The following is an 18,833-nucleotide window of genomic DNA, read 5'->3' on the forward strand; positions in this document are numbered from 1 at the left end:
CCGTTTGTAATAGAGAGCAGGTAAAACGATCTTTGTTTTCTCGTTCACTTCTGAGGTTTAACCACGCCATAAAAATGCAATCGTAATGGCATTCTATCGTAATAAGGCTAGGACAAATTAAAACGCACTTCAGGTATTTATAAATTATGGCTAGGCTGAATAAATGAATGAAAATAATACTTACAAAAATGAAAGCACGGACGAACCTATACTGAAAACAGCGCAGTTTTGTACATACATAATGAAACATACGTTGCAGAAAATATATTATATGTTATAATATATATATATATATATATATATATATATATATATATATATAATATGAATGATATTTTATTGAGTAAAACGGTCACGAAATTACCGTAACAGTAATATGTGTGCTAAACAATGAATAGCTGCGGTCTTCACTGGATTTCTGAAGTGCTGTTGGCTTGATAACATCTTTTTTTCTTCTTTTACATCTAGTGTCAGTTTCAAAATAGGTTGTCATTTGTAAATGGTAATAGCAATATTTAATATTTTGTTTTTATCCGTTTTGTTGATGAATGTTCAATGTTATAACAGCAACCAATAATTATGTGGCAACATATACAAAATCAAGCTAATTTTTTGTTATGGGAATACATTTAATTTTCTTTAGGTGCACTTGTAATAACTGTGAAAAAAATGCCAACAGAAGTAGAAAACATCTGCTGCAAAGAAACACAGAAGGTAATGTAATTGCATTAATGGCTTTTCATTAATGTTTCTGAGTTTGACTAATAGTGCACTTTTCATAAAGGATACATGCAAGTTGACCACGCAGAAATTAATTATTGTCATACATTACGGTTTAGGTTGTCCAGCGTATGATGCAGGTTCCAGACCCTCCTACTTGCATGGTGCAGCATCCTGGTTTTGAACCCAATTGTTTAAACATGTACACATTACAGAATATAAATAATATATACAGGGCAGACTATGGACCGTTGAGACACAGAAATGTTGAAGAGTAAGTTTTTGTAAAATGTATTTTAATAAATGTTAATAAATGTATTTTAAGTTACTAAGTACAAATCACTGAAAACCAGTTTAAAAAAACTTAAATAGACAATAAATATATACACATATGTACAATTGCAAGGTTTGATATGCAAAGCTGACATCTGTTTCCTTTTATTGCCATAGGCGTTTCCGTTATCTGTCATATCGCAGCTTTGTTAGCTGGTGCTGGGGCTGGCTAGGACGTGAAGTGAGGGTTGTCATCCCGTCATGTGTGGTGCGCCGGATACGCCAGGAGTTTCCGAATGCAGCAGGACAGTATGTTGGGTTCCGGCCTCCCCTTGATTAAATCTTGAAACATGCTGTGAAATAACATGCTCTTTTGAGGGTTTCTCAAATTGAGAGGAAAGAGGTGGTGGAACTGGAATGGACTGCAGCTCTTCCACATATGGTGCTGGATCCAAACAGACCTCATCTAGCACAAGGACCATGAGGTCCTTCACGTAGCCTAATAATAAAAAAAAAATTTTCTGAGAAAACAATTACATGTTTGGAACAACTATACTGTGATATTTATTCATAATTTATTTAATCTGCTTATATTTACTTTCTCATAAATAATTATTTGTAATTTTGTTATTAAGAACTCATAATAAAAAAAAAATCCAACTTACCATATGTTGGCTCTGTTTTCACTGGTTTTGCTGTGCATTCCCCCCTTTTCGTTTTTGGAAATACAAATTTGTACACAGCCTGTCCAGTAGTATTGCCTGTTCACGTTGACAATTTTCATTCTGGTGCATAGCTGCGAGATATAACCTGTAAATCATTGAACAAACCAATGAAAAATGTACACATTGTAACAACTATTGTATAAATATTTTAAATGAAAATAACAAAGATAAACACCTGCACAGCATTCCAATAAAAGGAAAAACAACATTCTTTGGTGTGAAACGCAGAATCACACTATGAAATGCCTCAAGTGAGGATGTTTGATAGTGGTGGCTGAGTTTTGCAACATCCTTGACAACTCTCTTGTTGTTCAAAACCTTTTCTACTTTATAGAGGGCCTGTGAACCTGTAATGATACAGCCATGAAATACGAACAGCAGCTCTACATTTAACCAGTATTGTGTAAATTCATAAACTTTTTTTGGATAAATACCTGGTTGGAACCATTTTTTGCGATCTCTTGAAAGTACATCAGGGTGTTCACACTTTGGAAACAGCGGGTTATTGTGAACATGTATATTTTGTATGTGGTTCAGTAAGGATGTTAATTTGGCAACCTTTTCCGGGCCAGACACGGAGGAAGTCGCACTCCAGTACACATGGTTCTTTATACTTTTCAACCATCTTTTCAGCACCTCACATTCTTTCCTTTTTGAAAGCTTCTCAAGCTTCTTGGACAAACCTGTACAATCAAAAACAAAATTTGTAAAATAATTACATCAAGAAACTCAAATGAAAAACAAAAATCAACATGACTAAGCTTCTATAAATATAATACTTATACAAGTATTGCCACATAAGTAGCGGTGTGCTATATCTATCGGTGTACCTATCTATGTATGTATGTATGTATGTATGTATGTATGTATGTATCTGTCTATCTATCTATCTATCTATCTATCTATCTATCTATCTATCTATCTATCTATCTATTTTTCTAAACACATTTGATTTTTGCTACTAATGTAATATTACTCATATATTTATATATACATGTGTATTACATATTGTTACCTTTTTCAAAGTGCCACACATCATAGAACTGGGTGATGCCACGCTCTCTCAGGTACTTTTGAATTTGAGGATGGCGATCGGTGACTATGTAGTCAACAGCTAAACCATTAGCATCCAGCTTATCAAGACAACGTTTTAATCCCTCTTTTTCCATGTGATAACTTCCACCGACTTCGTTGCTCTGTTGATAAGTACGCATAAGTTCAAATAAATAAGTAGAAACATTTACAAATTTAAACAAGTATAACAGTTCTTGTGTGTTTACACTCACCTGAATTAGTTGAAGATAGACAATTTTGTTGGTTTCATTGTCCATCAATGTGTAGCTGCCAAATTTTGCTGAATGTCCTATTTGAAAAAAAAAAGAATTATACATTAACACACATACATTTATCAGATTTCAAAGTGATTTAAATAAACCCACCATACCTGGTGTGTCAGCTCTCATATCTCCTGCTAATGCAACCGCTCCCTCTTTTTTTAGCTGTGTAAAAATATTTTGTTGCTCTAGATTCCACTTGTGTATGATGGCAGGTTCTAAAAAATTTCTGGCATGGTTCCTGAAAGCAGAGTACTGAATCGTTTGAAGATTCATGGCCTTGAAAACCTAAGGAGATATTGAAGCAATAAGTCATTATATATATATACACACACATACGCACACATAAAATTTGTATTTAAAATGTATAAACATTTATTTTTACTGTTGCATTATTTGAGAATACTAAATTATTGTTTAAATTACCCTCTGTAGTTGAATGAATGATCCACCAGTGAAATATGTAGCAGCAGACAACATCAGGTTTCCGACTGGAGTACTACCTACTATGGGCTGGCTCTGCCACTGTCGTAGGTAGTTACACTTGTCACACAGCTGTGTGAATGCAATAAAAGTCCCCATTTGTCTTTTTCGGATGGCACACTTTGTCTTACAGACGGGACAGGAACCAAACAAGTCTATAAGGCAGCTTTCAAATACAATGTATTTGTTGTCCATGTAGTTTGATTCTGGATCTAACCTAAATGAAACAAAGTGTAATCAATGTTTTAATATTATGATTTTATATTTAATAGTATGATACATTCTGTATACTACAAAGTTGTTGATAAAGATGCATTAACTTACACTGACTGTGAATCTTCCGTGACAACAGATTCCGGATTATAAGTGTAGTCATGTGGTTCTACATGCAAATCAGACTCTTCGTCCTCATCATCATTGTTGTCATCCTCCTCCTCCAACAAAAGACGAGGTCGCTTGCTTGGCCTAAAGATTGAACCCTTAATTGGTGTTGAAGAGAGCTGCATATCTGGCAAAGAAATAGTTTCTGTGCCAACATTACGACAAGACACTTTCGCCTGAATACCTATTAAAAAAAAGGGAATTGTGATATTCATGCTATTTAATACACAATATACCTGGCACACAAACAACTTTAGAATGCACAAACAAACAACAGCAAATATTTAAATAATAAAATAAAACATACCTTTGCTTCTTACATGGATGTCCCGCAAAGTACGAAAAGAAACTTGTGTACCCACTGATCGCACATTTGGTGATGTTTTGGTGGCTACTGTCACAGTCTCTTTAATGTCTACCTGACATGCAACTTCTACATGTGTAGGTGTGGAAGGTAGGTCTGGGGAGCTGGTAACCTGTTGAGATGTTGTCTGGTAAAAATAAAAAGCATGTGTTTGTTTATTTTTTAATTGCCACCCCTGCTATAAAAAAATCACATGCTAGTAAGATATGTTTTGATGCTGTTTTCAGTGCTGGTCTAGCTGTTCTCAGTGTTGGCCCTGACCAATATTGAGACCAGCAAACCCATTGAAACCTGCAGCAAAACATACATTTCCAGCATGTGTTTTTTTAAGCAGATGTACATCATCGTAGCAACTTGCGGCTATTTCAAAGCATTATCAGTATATGTACAACCTTCCCAAGTTGATAAAAGTAGTTTGAAAAGCGACGTACAGAAAAAGCGAGAGTGGGAGATTTCACGACAAAGATGAATAGCTAGCGGGGGAGGAGGGGGCTGTGGCGGCGCCTCAGGGAGACTTCGGATGTCTGTACATAATATACTCCACTATTTCAATTGTAAAACTCACGCAATGTTTCCGCATACATATACATCGTGTTTGCTGGTGACGAGCGTGGATAATTACAGGGATAAAACCGATACGTATGTTTGTAACGTTAGCTAAATCATACCTGCTAAACTCCCGTTTTTTCCCGAGAGTTTCTCGTATTTCACACTCATCTTCTGCCACCCTCCCGTTGTTATTTCCACAGGAAAACTTCCGTAATATCATACACAAGCTAGCGCATTTACTTTGGTATAGCTTCTGATCGCCGATCCATACTCCTCCCGGTTCATAACTTTGTTACTTAGAGACCACCTCAACAAACTAAAGACTAACAATTGACAAAGACAAAACCAATTGCTAAAGACAAACCGCGTTTCTCGTGGTTTATATCCTGGTTTACGTCCGTACTACAACATAGCCTACAATGAATGCTAGAAACTATGCATGTAAGATATTGCAACAAATAGAAATACTTACAGGTTGTAGCTCACAATCCCCAGCATCGTCTTTTATCGTAGGTACTGCTCCTTCTTTGAGGAGAAGTTTTTGGCTAAATCCAGCCCTGAACTGCGACCAATTTTGAAAGCTGTCCTTTGTAAAATGCTGTGCACAGAGAGTGATATCTTTTTTGTAATATTCTGGAACATGATTAAAAATGAATTTTAACCACTTCTCTCTTTGTGTCACGTCCTTTGGAAGGTTAAATAGCGAAGCAGAACAAGATCCATGAAAATAGCACCGTTTCGGCATTTTCCGTTCTTTACGCGTCTGTGGCCACGCTTCTTTGCAGCGCGAGGCGTGTGAGCAGTAAATGCGCGTAACCTGGAACCCCTGTGATGTCACAGGGGGCGGAAGACTTTGTTTGTAGTCTCCAAAATTCGTTCGTTGTAGGCTTTGCTAAGCTAACTCTGTAAAAGCTAATGTCTCCCTTTGCATTGAACTTTGGGTATATTACATTCAGAGATGTTGTTTATGTTCACTTAGCTACATTACACATGAACTAAAGCTTAAAATATGACATCGTTGTGGACCACCCCTTTAAAACTAAATTACCTATATGGTTACAAAGTACTACCCAGCTGTACTTAACAACTCTTAAAAACAAGAGCTGCATTAATGACAAATAACATTAATAAATGCACATTGTGAGAAAAAAATGCAGAAACCTTTTAACCAGTATTTTCACAAAAACAAATTACATAAAACTCGAGGAACTGCCAGGCCTACATTTGCATCAAATCATTTTTGAGACTCTGTAATTTGGGTGACAGTTTACCCTTGTCAAGACAAAGTAAAATCTTTTGAATGAATTCAAAAGTGTTGGCCAGTCCTTTTTGATAGTTGAGGTGTAAGTGCATAGATCAGTCCAAACAATACCAGGAAGAATCTGGAGAGGCTGCTCACAATCTCACTCTCGATGACAAGTTTTTCACAGGTTGAAAGAGAACTGAACTTGTGTCATTTTCTTTGACGACTGCGAGGAGGGCCACTGCAACATCTGTAAGCTCTGGCTCATCAGAAAATCAGCTCATCAGTGTCCTGTAAGATAAAATAGATGTTAAAGCAAAAACAGAAGATTGGTCAAGTCAGCCTAGCAAACAGTAAACAAAAGTTGCAATAAATTGATACTATGCTAAAAAAAAAAAAAAGAAGAAAACGCTTAGTTTTGCTTAAAGCAATTTAGTACTAAAATAATTTTACAGTGAGCTCAAAGAAAATAAATCGCACAAACTATTTGGTTGGAAAGACAGAATAAGAGTAAGCATGTACTGTATGCATGTATGTAAGGCGACGCGATGGAGCAGTAGGTAGCGCTGTGGCCTCACAGCAAGATGGTCGCTGGTTCGAGCCTCTCCTGGGTCGGTGTTTCTGTGTGGAGTTTGCATGTTCTCCCCGCATTCGTGTGGGTTTCCTCCGGGTGCTCCAGTTTCCCCCACAGTCCAAGGACATGCGATACAGGTGAATTGGGTAGGCTAAATTGTCTATAGTGTATGAGTGTGTATGGATGTTTTCCAGTGATGGGTTGCAGCTGGAAGGGTATCCGCTGTGTAAAACATATGCTGGATAAGTTGGCGGTACATTCCGCTGAGGTGACCCCAGATTAATAAAGGGACTAAGCCAAAAAGAAAATGAATGAATGTATATATGCATGTATGTATAAGAACTGTTTGGTGTGGTAATGTAATGTTTTTTTTAAATACTCACCATGCAGGTCCTTAAAAACCCAGTGATTTCCTCACGTAGATACACAGAGCATGAACAACAGTGACACACTTGATGTGCACATCATGGAACTCCTATAACGATAAAAAGAAAACTGTATATAATTGAACTGTAAATGTTAAACAATATAATCAGATATACAAAACCAGACAAATACAAAAAAAGTGTTCAAAATGTTTTAGTGGTGTAGTGTTCAAAGTTCATTTGAATCATCAAATTTTTCAAACTTTTAATAAAGTTTTAGCCTATAAAATGCACAACAATATTTTTACCTGTTCATCATGGATTCTTAGGATTTCATTTAAAGTATCTGATATCTTCCCGGTTCTGGCTGCCTTCTATCTGAACAGGGTCATTAGGCTAGGAAGGTGTTGGTCAAGCACAGAGTAGAATGTGTTGGGCAGGTTCTGGTTTTCCGTTGGAACTCTGCATACACCTAAATCTTAAAACAATGACAGACAGGGAACACAGCCATATTCATTATGTGAACCTGGTTAATCTCTACCCCCTCAAAGAAACTAGCCCCTGAATGTGGTATATGTTATCAAGAAAGCAATAGCAGAAAAAAGTGTTACCCCATTACCTCAGATTCCATCTTAAGCCAACAACCTAAAAAAAAAAAAAACGAGATTAATGTTAGATAGTGTATATTTATCCAGTAATGAAATATGTAAAGCCTTTAGGAGTTTTTAAATCATTAAATTAAATTTAAAAGTTATTTATGTTGATGTAACCCCAAACAAAAAAGGGCACTACTATATAATAGACAGTTGTGGCTGTTAAATGTTAAGCCGGAATGTGATTGTTGTGGACTAAATCACTGTTTTATCTCTAAACAGATGTCATCAGTCAAAACTAAAGTGCAACAGTTATATATTATTTTTCCATACTAGACTTAAAATATATTAAACTGTTTAGACACATTTCTACAATGACACTTGCTCTTCAAGTCCCCAGTTTGTATCAATGGCACACCAACACATTGTGGAAAGTATGTTTTCCAAGTTATATTGTTTTTAAAGGGCCATGACACCCCCCACTTTTGGTTAAAGTCTACTTCAGATTTTTTTCAAAAGATGCATGATTAATGGGCGTGGAGCTCCACGAGCATCGGGCAGGAGTGGGCGTGGCCATAAGGGGAGAACGTAAGCAAACAACTGTTGTTGTCAGTTAACTCACAAAATGAGACAAACCGTGAGGAGACGCTTGAGTTTATAGTTCACAAAGTTAAAATGCAAAGAAATGAACAGTAATTTAATGCCCTTCTACACAGCAAATTTTAGATAGTAGATTTAACTACCTTAGAGTTAAAATTAACACTCCCTCATAGTTTATATGGGAACCACTATAAGTGTTAAAAATAACACTTTTGAAAGTGTTAACATTGTCAACACCAAGAGAGTGTTAATTAGCAAACTCTTATTGTGTAAAATATCTGTTACATTTCCGAAAAAATACCAGCAGCTGTAGTTGCCAGAATCTTTCTGTGAAAAACATGGAAGTTTTATATAACTGTATGAACTTACAAATATAACCATATTTCATGAACTAATACAATGTTCAGTTTACAAAATCATAGCTTAGTAGAAAAAAGTGTGAAGTCTTTAAATGCAATGATGTTTTCATGTGTGATTGCAAACAGATTTTGACTGCATTAGTAACTATACAGTTACCTTTAAAAAAAAAAGAAGATGCAGCATAACATCAAATACTCTCAATTAATCTTGGACTTGAACAGAGACGCTATTATCCTCCACAATGGTGACACAAAAACCGTTTTGCTGTTTTTCTTTCTTTTTTTTCATTTTTAGATTTTATGGAAAAATACCAGCAGCTGTGGTTGCCAGTAATCTGCTGTTTTTAACATTCATAAATTCAGTTTACAGAATATTTCTGTTAAAAACACATTCAACAGCAAATTTTAGATTTGGTAGATTTAACTACCTATGGGAACCACTATAAGTGTTAAAATAACATTTTTGAAAGTGTTAAAATTTTTAACACCCAGAGTGTTAATTAGCAAACTCTTATTGTGTAAAATATCTGTTAAATGTATGTCAAAATACTGGCAGCAGTTGCCTTAAATTCCAGAGCAAAATCCTCACTAGTGTCCTTACTACAGAGGGCTGAACACTCAGACAGTGATGAAGTTAATGAGACAATTAAGTGTCTAATTAAAGGAGGATTGAGAATTGTTGATAAACAACTGTTAACAAGCAGAATCACTGAAGGAAAGAAAAACACAAGCCAAAACCAAAGATGAAATCAACTGAGAGAAAAAAACTCTAAATAAAATAATAATCAATAAAAATAAAACAAATTATACAATAAAAAATGTTATTTATCAACATCTTTAAAAAAAACTCATCACATTAAACAACTTATCATGGAGCTTCACCTATTACTGACCTTTGACTTTATTTCTGTCATGTGAACAAAAGCTCTTAATGAAATTTCTGTCGTTCATTTGAAGTCACCATGATGGAGGACAGAGTCTGCTTTAGTCAGGCTCTTCAACTTCTTGCTAGAAAAGTCTTTTATTTTGGCTGCTATAGTTAATGATAATCACTCTATTTATACCTATAGCATAGAAAGTCAAAAGATAATTAAAGTGTCAGTCTGAAGAGGTTATTTATGATATCATAGCCATCCTTTCCTGCTTGTTTTTTAATTCAGTATCATATTAGTTATGTGTGAGAAATAAATAATATACACAAATGAAACAACTGAAGCTCCAACAATTAATGGCTTTATAACAGGTTTAAAACACCATTTACAATGAGAATGTTTGATCTATAACAGCACTTAAAAACACACAGACATCAATAATTAGTCTTTGAGTCTCAATGATGGTGACAAACAAAAAAATAAAAATCAAGTAAAAAAACACTCTACTGAAACATAACCTCCCAAAAACAACACAAAATACAGGAAAATAAAGAGATTGTAAGAACATAAAGCTGCAAAATAATTCATGCTGCAATGCATGCTGGGAGCTTTGTACTATGCTGGCACCCAGCATGCATTGCGGCATGAACTATGCAGCTTTTTTCTTTTTTAGCAACCACGGTTGAGGTTCATATGTTGATTCTTGATCCCTGTGTGTCATAAAGTGAAAGCTGGAGCTTGAAGGTTTAGTGCATGACACTCTAATTATTAATTGCATCCTAATTGTTTGTTGAATCTTCTATGAAGAGCAGCAGACTGCCAGTATTATTGTCCCATGCAGTTTTATATATAATCTATATTTGCATATTTTTATGAATCAACTTATTAAACACCTGAAATTATATCTATAACAATTAATCAAAAACAGTATAGTTTCTCTTAACTTTTTTTTGCTATAGCTGATGAGTTTAAGAATCACAGCTATAACAGTCAGAGAAGCATTAGGTTATAAACGTAAAGCTTCAAGACCTCAAATAAGCAGCCTCTGATCTCTATGATGGTGAGGTCAAATGAAATATTTTTAATAAAAAAAATATAAACCTCTATTCATTGTCAAATATTCTTACAGAAATGAAGTCAAACTGTAATCAGTGAAGCTGCTTATACTATTATTTAATGGAGTTGTTTAATCCTCTGTTTTAATTCAGTTGGTTTGGTGTGAGGCTGTGTCTGTAGTTTTATTTCTTCCTTCAATTTCTTATTCCTTCAGTGATTGTGCTTGTTAACAGCAGGTGTTCAACAGCAGATGTCTGAATTCACTTATTTGTGGTCATTCACTCTGTCTAGTGGACTAAACTAATTGACTAATTTAAGGGCCAGGTGAATGAGGGTGTGGCGAGATTTCAGACACTCTGATTAGTTTCTCAAACACAAGGGTTTTCTACAAAGGTAGATACATGTTACTCTGTATGACAAGGAGGCAAATCAGCTTCTAATGCCGAGAGGGTTATTTTACCTTTATCTAACTCTAGAATTTTAACACTTTACTCTGAATTACCTCAACACTTGAAATTTAACACCAATGAATTTGCTGTGTAGTGTGGAAAATAGATCATGCTAATGAAAAATGTCTTTATTATTTTGTACAGCTGTTATTGAAATGACACTAAGTGTAACATTCCATTTTACAGCGAGTAATGCCACAACTACAGGACCTCTTCTTCTTTCTCTTTTCATAATTTAAGTATTCAGAGACTAACTCTGACTTCTGTTAACTCAAACCTGCTTTCACTGTCTCTCTAAATTAATTTAATTGTATGTAATTTTAGTATATGATAGATTATTAAAGAATTAAAATAAAGTAGGCTACATAATTACTCACTGTTGATTTTATATGTAATTAAATTACATGAAATGCCTGAAGCTTCAATAAGTCATTCCCTGTGTAGTCTTGTGGTGTCAAGCTCGGATCTCTCTCTCTCTCTCTCTCTTTCTCTCTCTCTCTCTCTCTCTCTCTCTCTCTCTCTCTCTCTCTCTCTCTCTCTCTCTATATATATATATATATATATATATGAGTGTGTGTGTGTGTGTGTGTAATAAAATCTATACTTTGTTTTATACTGTTTGCTTATAATATTAGATGTGCACTGTATGTATTAAATGTTGTAAAATATATATTAAAAAGTTTGATTCTATTCATTTGTGTGGCATTTTTATACTTCAAAGTTTACACATGCAGTTGTTAAATTAAAAAGAAAAAATAAATGAACAATGTTTAATATTAATAGAATTACTGCTGTATCCTGTATTCTAGGCTGTATTGATAAACTGCCACAAAAATATTAAAACAAGTAGTAAGAACGCCGTCTCATGGTTGCTGAATGTCACACGACAACATATGTTCAAATTTTATAAAAATGAACAAATTGTTTATAACCTCAGCAAAACATCTTGTATGATGTCTTAATTAACCAATAAGGGCCAGTTAATAATGTTTGAAAGTTTGACTAAATATTTTAAATCTTGGATTTTATTTTAAAAATAATGTGCAACGATTGCATATTTTATCTGGAAATCAATGTTTTGTCCAATATTTCATTATTACGAATAGGTTTTTTTTTTAATAATCTATAAAGTTGGGTTTGTAAAGGGACACATTACCTTTCTGAAAATACACATTTATTAATCACACTGAAATGAAGATATACTTTGAATTTGTCCTTGACAGTGTTGACACAATTTGAGGTTTGTTTGCTGTTTTTGTTAGTAGATTAATTGTAAAAAGTGCAGGAGCTTGCAAGAACTTTTGGGCTGTCTCAAAATGGGCCCACACGTGCCCCACATTTCACCCCGGTATCTGGGCCCACAGTGGCATGAAGTGTGGGGCATGTGTGGGCCCATTTTGAGACAGCCCAAAAGTGTGGGCTGACTGTGGGATAACCCGCTCTGATTAGTGTGGGATAGCTCACAGTCAGCCCACACTTTTGGGCTGTCTCAAAGGGGCCCCACACCTGCCCCACAGTGTGGGTCCCACACGTGCCCCACATTTCACGCCGGTATCTGGGCCCACAGTGTGCTGCCCACATGGGCCCCACAGTCTGGGTCCCACAGTCAACCCACACCATTGGGCCCACAGTGGGCTGCTCGCAATGATCCTGTCTGAGCCACTGAGTCTGGTTCTACTTTGTACATACAGAAAACCATTATACAATGCATTTTCAGAACAGTTTTACTTGACAATAAACTGGGTCATGTTAGTAATTGTTTATTTACAGAGTTTAATAACAAAAAAATGAACAACTGTATGATATTGAAACAGAATTATATTTAATACAAAATCAAACATGAATAAACACAGAAAAGAAAAAGCCATTTTTAACTCCAAAAAATGTCATTAAAAGTAAGTCCTTTCTGAGTTTTGGCCCTTCCTTGGCGCCCACCATCTCTGTCTCTTGACTTTCTTAACCATGATTTTATTGTTGCTTCTACTTGGCAAGCTGTTCCTTTGCTGATTTTTGTGACAGTGTCTGAGAAATAAAACAATTGAAATTCAAATGTTAAAATCAATGTGTTATTTAGGTTCGATGGACCCTTTTCACAATTCTGGGTTGTTTAGTAGCAGAAGTCATCATACTAATGGCAGAATACAACAAAATGTTTGCAATTTATTTTGCTCCAATAACCAAAGAAAAACCAAATGATGGTGTTATCAATACTTTCAGAAAAAAACAATAAATAAATAAATAAAATAATAATAATAGTGTGTGACTGATAATGGCAACCAGAGGAGAGAACAACGTCAAATTTACTGTTCTGCCCATAGGCACTGCATTAGAAACACCTGACACAAGCAATCTTTTTTTTTTTTTTTTTGTAGTTTGACGCACAGATGACATAAAACAAAGTATAGCTTTAGAAGTGTACATATTTTTTTAAAAATCTAAAATGAAAAAGAACTAAAGATTTAAGATGCTGATCACCATCAACACATCATAACCTTTTTTGTGAAAAGGGTCCATGTACTCTTACAAAAAAAATGTATTATCAAGTATACTATTAGTATGTTCATTTTAAACTATAATTAAGAAAGTATGGAGTATATTCAGTATACAGCAGAATAAAACTATAGTGGTTTGGTGAAAGTTTACTCACTTTGTACCTCAAGGAAGTGTGTGTGTGTGTGTGTGTGTGTGTGTGTGTGTGTGTGTGTGTGTGTGCGTGTGTGTGTGTCTGTGTGTGTGTATGCGTATCTATTACTGTGTGTGCAGTTGTAACGGTTAAGTGCAATATTCAAGTTCTGAGCATAGAATAGAGTACAGAAACTAAATATTTACAAGTATTTATAACCACTTGCTGTACAGATGAAAAATGTCATTGTGTAATTTTCAAGTAGTACACTTACAATTATACTAGTAGTTAATACATAACGTATATCACATCTATTGAATCTGAGATTAGATTTTCTTTTAAGGGTTGTTTCTGTTTCTAAATTGTTAATACTCAGACCAAAAATATTATGATTATGAAAAAGATGTGCTTGGCAGGCTTTAAAATTAGACAAATTGACCAACATTATAAATAAAGTTAAAAACTTATATTATTATTTGTAGTTGTTACAAAGCCCCTGGGGTTGTAAAAAGACTCCAGGATAATGAAAAGTGTTTCAGTCTTTAAAAATTTGTGGACAAATAAATGTTTCTTACTTAACTGTTTCTACTGTTCTTACTGTACATGACTAGTAATTTTCCTTCAGATTTCATTTTTATCTCCTGTTACAGAGGGTTATAATATAGAAACATTACATACTCTACCTTTAAATGCTTTGCAGATCAGCATGATCTTTTTATCTGGTCAGAGCCCTTCTAGCAGTTGCTAGGCTAACGTTAGTCAGCATCTCTGGGACAGCTCTGTGTAATCCAAACATAAACAACTCTGTAACAGTCGTTGTAACCCTCGTCTTAAACCAAAAGTGTATTTATACAATCGAAAGTGATATTAATATCGTTTTAACAACTTGAATACAAAAAAATAACATTTTCAAAGGATTTCAGCGTGGTGGAGCCTTTTAGTTAACTTTGCAGTTATCATATAACACAACCGGCCGCTAACTGCCGTTTTGATACAATGCCAGCAAACAGATACAATCTTCGCTACTAATTAACTCTTTAACTGCACGTTACCTCACTAAACTTGTAAACACACTTGAGTAACATGTTATCTTAACATTTCATCGATTTTGTGATAGGATTTAACGTTACCCACCTAAAAGATGAGACGGCTGCGTTGTTGTTCAAAATCAAGGCGCTCTAGTAATGACACTCTTGCGGTTCACCGTTACCATAGCAACCCTGTAAACAAACCATCCCGGTCCCACCCACTCTCCACTCATGATATTTCATATAAATACAGCTTTAGATGAATCATGAAGAAAATTAACAAAGAGAAGAAGATTTTATTATAAATACTTATAAGAAAAACATACATATAAACGTGTGACTAACCCTTCAGGGTGTCACACTTTCCCCAAGAAAATAATTGCTCCAGTTATGATTTTTTTTTTCACACTTAAGGACACTTTTTAAACACTTTTGGTGTCAAAATTGTCTAAAAAAGTGGACAATGAACATAAACATATTTTGGGTGGCTCAACTGGCTACCCCACATGGGAGCCACATGTGTTTTTCTGTTGGATTGTCCTGCCCACACTGTCCCACAGTAAACCCACACTTACCCACATAGGGTCCACACTGTGATCATATGTGATCAAGATTATATATAAAACTATAATTTCTGGATGATTTTCTCTCAGCAGCAAGGCAGTTTTTGTCCTTCACACTATTTTGACAAAAATGAAAATGATTTATTGTACCTTTTATATGCAAGCTAAATAAAATTTAACTTATTTACCCACGAAATACAAGTTGGGGCCACAAAGGGAAAATCCATTGGGCCCCGCTTGGGCTGACCTATATGGGGCCCACATGGGTTTTTCTGTGGGCAAGCCCACTGTGGGATTGCCCACAGAAAACCCACATTGGGGCCCCAAAGGGCAAAATCCATTGGGCCCCACATGGGCTGACCCATTGGGGCCCACATGGGTTTTTCTTTGGGCAAGCCCACTGTGGGCCCCATATGGGGTAGCCCATGCAGGCCCCTAAAATATTTTCCCTTTTGGGACCCACATGGGTTTTTCTGTGGGCAAGCCCACAGAAAAACCCATGTGGGCCCTAATGGGTCAGCCCATGTGGGGCCCAATGGATTTTGCCCTTTGGGGCCCCAATGTTGGTTTTCTGTGGGCAATCCCACAGTGGGCTTGCCCACAGAAAAACACATGTGGGCCCCATATGGGTCAGCCTATTTGGGACCCAATGGATTTTACCCTTTGGGGCCCAATGTGGGTTTTCTGTGGGCAATCCCACAGTGGGCTTGCCCACAGAAAAACCCATGTGGGCGCCATATAGGTCAGCCCAAGCGGGGCCCAATGGATTTTCCCTTTGTGGCCCCAACTTGTATTTCGTGGGTAAATATAAGTTAAATTTTATATTTAGCTTATATATAAAAATTACAATAAATCATTTTCATTTTGGTCAAAATAGTGTGAAGGACAAAAACTGCCTTGCTGCTGAGAGAAAATCATCCAGAAATTATAGTTTTATATCTTGATCACATATGATCACAGTGTGGACCCTCTGTGGGTAAGTGTGGGTTTACTGTGGGAAAGTGTGGGCCGGACAATCCAACAGAAAAACACATGTGGCTCCCATGTGGGGTAGCCAATTGAGCCACCCAAAATATGTTTATGTTTATTGTCCACTTTTTTAGACAATTTTGACAGAAAGGGTTTAAAAAAGTGTCCTTAAGTGTAAAAAAATTAAATAAATAATCATAACTGGAGCAATTATTTTCTTGGGGAAAGTGTGACACCCTGAATGTCACACGATTATATGTATGTTTTTCTTATAAGTATATATAATAAAATCTTCTTCTCTTTGTTAATTTTCTTCATGATTCATCTAAAGCTGTATTTATATGAAATATCATGAGTGGAGAGTGGGTGGGACCGGGATGGTTTGTTTACAGGGTTGCTATGGTAACGGTGAACCGCAAGAGTGTCATTAGTAGAGCGCCTTGATTTTGAACAACAACGCAGCCGTCTCATCTTTTAGGTGGGTAAATCCTATCACAAAATCGATGAAATGTTAAGATAACATGTTACTCAAGTGTGTTTACAAGTTTAGTGAGGTAACGTGCAGTTAAAGAGTTAATTAGTAGCGAAGATTGTATCTGTTTGCTGGCATTGTATCAAAACGGCAGTTAGCGGCCGGTTGTGTTATATGATAACTGCAAAGTTAACTAAAGGGCTCCACCACGCTGAAATCCTCTGTAAATGTTATGTTTTTGTATTCAAGTTGTTAAAACGATATTAATATCACTTTCGATTGTATAAATACACTTTTGGTTTAAGACGATGGTTACAAGGACAGTTACAGAGTTGTTTACGTTTGGATTACACAGAGCTGTCCCAGAGATGCTGACTAGCCTAGCAACTGCTAGAAGGGCTCTGACCAGATAAAAAGATCATGCTGATCTGCAAAGCATTTAAAGGTAGAGTATGTAATGTTTCTATATTATAACCCTCTGTAACAGGAGTTAAAAAGGAAATCTGAAGGAAAATTACTAGTCATGTACAGTAAGAACAGTAGAAACAGTTAAGTAAGTAACATTTATTTGTCCACAAATTTTTAAAGACTGAAACACTTTTCATTATCCTGGAGTCTTTTTACAACCCCAGGGGCTTTGTAACAACTACAAATAATAATATAAGTTTTTAACTTTATTTATAATGTTGGTCAATTTGTCTAATTTTAAAGCCTGCCAAGCACATCTTTTTCATAATCATAATATTTTTGGTCTGAGTATTAACAATTTAGAAACAGAAACAACCCTTAAAAGAAAATCTACTTGTAAATATTTAGTTTCTGTACTCTATTCTATGCTCAGAACTTGACTATTGCACTTAACCATTACAACTGCACACACAGTAATAGATACGCACACACACACACACACACACACACACACACACACACACACACACACTTCCTTGAGGTACAAAGTGAGTACACTTTCACCAAACCACTATAGTTTTATTCTGCTGTATACTAAATATACTCCATACTTTCTTAATTATAGTTTAAAATGAATATACTAATAGTATACTTGAGAATACATTTTTTTTGTAAGAGTACATGGACCCTTTTCACAAAAAAGGTTATGATGTGTTGATGGTGATCAGCATCTTAAATCTTTAGTTCTTTTTCATTTTAGATTTTTAAAAAATATGTACACTTCTAAAGCTATACTTTGTTTTATGTCATCTGTGCGTCAAACTACAAAAAAAAAAAAAAAAAGATTGCTTGTGTCAGGTGTTTCTAATGCAGTGCCTATGGGCAGGACAGTAAATTTGACGTTGTTCTCTCCTCTGGTTGCCATTATCAGTCACACACTATTATTATTATTTTATTTATTTATTTATTGTTTTTTTTCTGAAAGTATTGATAACACCATCATTTGGTTTTTCTTTGGTTATTGGAGCAAAATAAAATGCAAACATTTTGTTGTATTCTGCCATTAGTATGATGACTTCTGCTACTTAACAACCCAGAATTGTGAAAAGGGTCCATCGAACCTAAATAACACATTGATTTTAACATTTGAATTTCAATTGTTTTATTTCTCAGACACTGTCACAAAAATCAGCAAAGGAACAGCTTGCCAAGTAGAAGCAACAATAAAATCATGGTTAAGAAAGTCAAGAGACAGAGATGGTGGGCGCCAAGGAAGGGCCAAAACTCAGAAAGGACTTACTTTTAATGAAATTTTTTGGAGTTAAAAATGGCTTTTTCTTTTCTGTGTTTATTCATGTTTGATTTTGTATTAAATATAATTCTGTTTCAATATCATACAGTTGTTCATTTTTTTGTTATTAAACTCTGTAAATAAATAATTACAAACATGACCCAGTTTATTGTCAAGTAAAACTGTTCTGAAAATGCATTAATCCCACACTAATCAGAGCGGGTTATCCCACAGTCAGCCCACACTTTTGGGCTGTCTCAAAGTGGGCCCACACATGCCCCACACTTCATGCCACTGTGGGCCCAAATACCGGGGTGAAATGTGGGGCACGTGTGGGCCCCCTTTGGGACAGCCCAAAAGTGTGGGCTGACTGTGGGATAACCCGCTCTGATTAGTGTGGGATAGCCCACAGTCAGCCCACACTTTTGGGCTGTCCCAAAGGGGCCCCACACCTGCCCCACAGTGTGGGTCCCACACGTGCCCCACATTTCACGCCGGTATCTGGGCCCACACTGTGCTGCCCACATGGGCCCCTTATG

The 18,833-nt window shown here is 35.7% G+C and overlaps 1 protein-coding gene and 2 long non-coding RNA genes across 5 annotated transcripts in view; 2 read left to right on the forward strand and 1 right to left on the reverse strand.

Moving 5' to 3' along the window:
* The window catches only part of LOC147845171 (uncharacterized), a 72,309-nt gene that overhangs the window by 24,406 nt on the left and 29,070 nt on the right, over window positions 1–18,833 (forward strand). The window lies entirely within an intron of this gene.
* Window positions 996–14,765, reverse strand: LOC795194 (uncharacterized). Of its 3 annotated transcripts, XM_087249921.1 has the most exons (16): window positions 14,698–14,765; window positions 14,247–14,342; window positions 7,631–7,656; window positions 7,320–7,489; window positions 7,030–7,121; window positions 6,202–6,363; window positions 4,224–4,407; window positions 3,860–4,100; window positions 3,479–3,752; window positions 3,163–3,340; window positions 3,005–3,081; window positions 2,734–2,914; window positions 2,153–2,401; window positions 1,894–2,065; window positions 1,659–1,803; window positions 996–1,492 (listed from the first exon to the last, which is right to left on the reverse strand). In XM_087249921.1, exons 8-15 carry the CDS (start codon window positions 4,039–4,041, stop codon window positions 1,677–1,679), a joined length of 1,440 nt encoding a protein of 479 aa, XP_087106047.1. In that variant the 5' UTR covers window positions 4,042–4,100; window positions 4,224–4,407; window positions 6,202–6,363; window positions 7,030–7,121; window positions 7,320–7,489; window positions 7,631–7,656; window positions 14,247–14,342; window positions 14,698–14,765; the 3' UTR covers window positions 996–1,492; window positions 1,659–1,676. The 3 variants fall into 3 exon arrangements, with proteins under 3 accessions (XP_087106047.1, XP_088506419.1, XP_087106046.1); XM_088650293.1 differs by lacking the exons at window positions 14,247–14,342; window positions 14,698–14,765 and having other exon boundaries at window positions 5,302–6,363; XM_087249920.2 differs by lacking the exons at window positions 7,030–7,121; window positions 7,320–7,489; window positions 7,631–7,656; window positions 14,247–14,342; window positions 14,698–14,765 and adding an exon at window positions 6,595–6,933 and having other exon boundaries at window positions 5,302–6,363.
* On the forward strand, window positions 13,309–18,398 carry LOC101884799 (uncharacterized). Its single transcript, XR_015484360.2, has 4 exons — window positions 13,309–15,443; window positions 15,744–16,601; window positions 16,951–17,040; window positions 18,177–18,398. It is a non-coding gene; the product is annotated as an uncharacterized LOC101884799 (long non-coding RNA).

This window comes from Danio rerio, chromosome 4 (genome assembly GCF_052040795.2).
Source record: "Danio rerio strain M-AB ecotype USA chromosome 4, GRCz13ab, whole genome shotgun sequence".
Lineage (NCBI taxonomy): Eukaryota > Metazoa > Chordata > Actinopteri > Cypriniformes > Danionidae > Danio > Danio rerio.

Excerpts from the sequence above, each read along its gene's own strand:
- LOC795194 (XM_088650293.1), bottom strand. The coding sequence starts at position 5,574 with ATGCCGAAACGGTGCTATTTTCATGGATCTTGTTCTGCTTCGCTATTT. Across the intron at positions 4,101-4,223 it reads CATCCATGTAAGAAGCAAAG|GTATTCAGGCGAAAGTGTCT; the intron begins GTATGTTTTATT and ends TTTTTTTAATAG. Across the intron at positions 3,082-3,162 it reads TATGAGAGCTGACACACCAG|GACATTCAGCAAAATTTGGC; the intron begins GTATGGTGGGTT and ends TTTTTCAAATAG.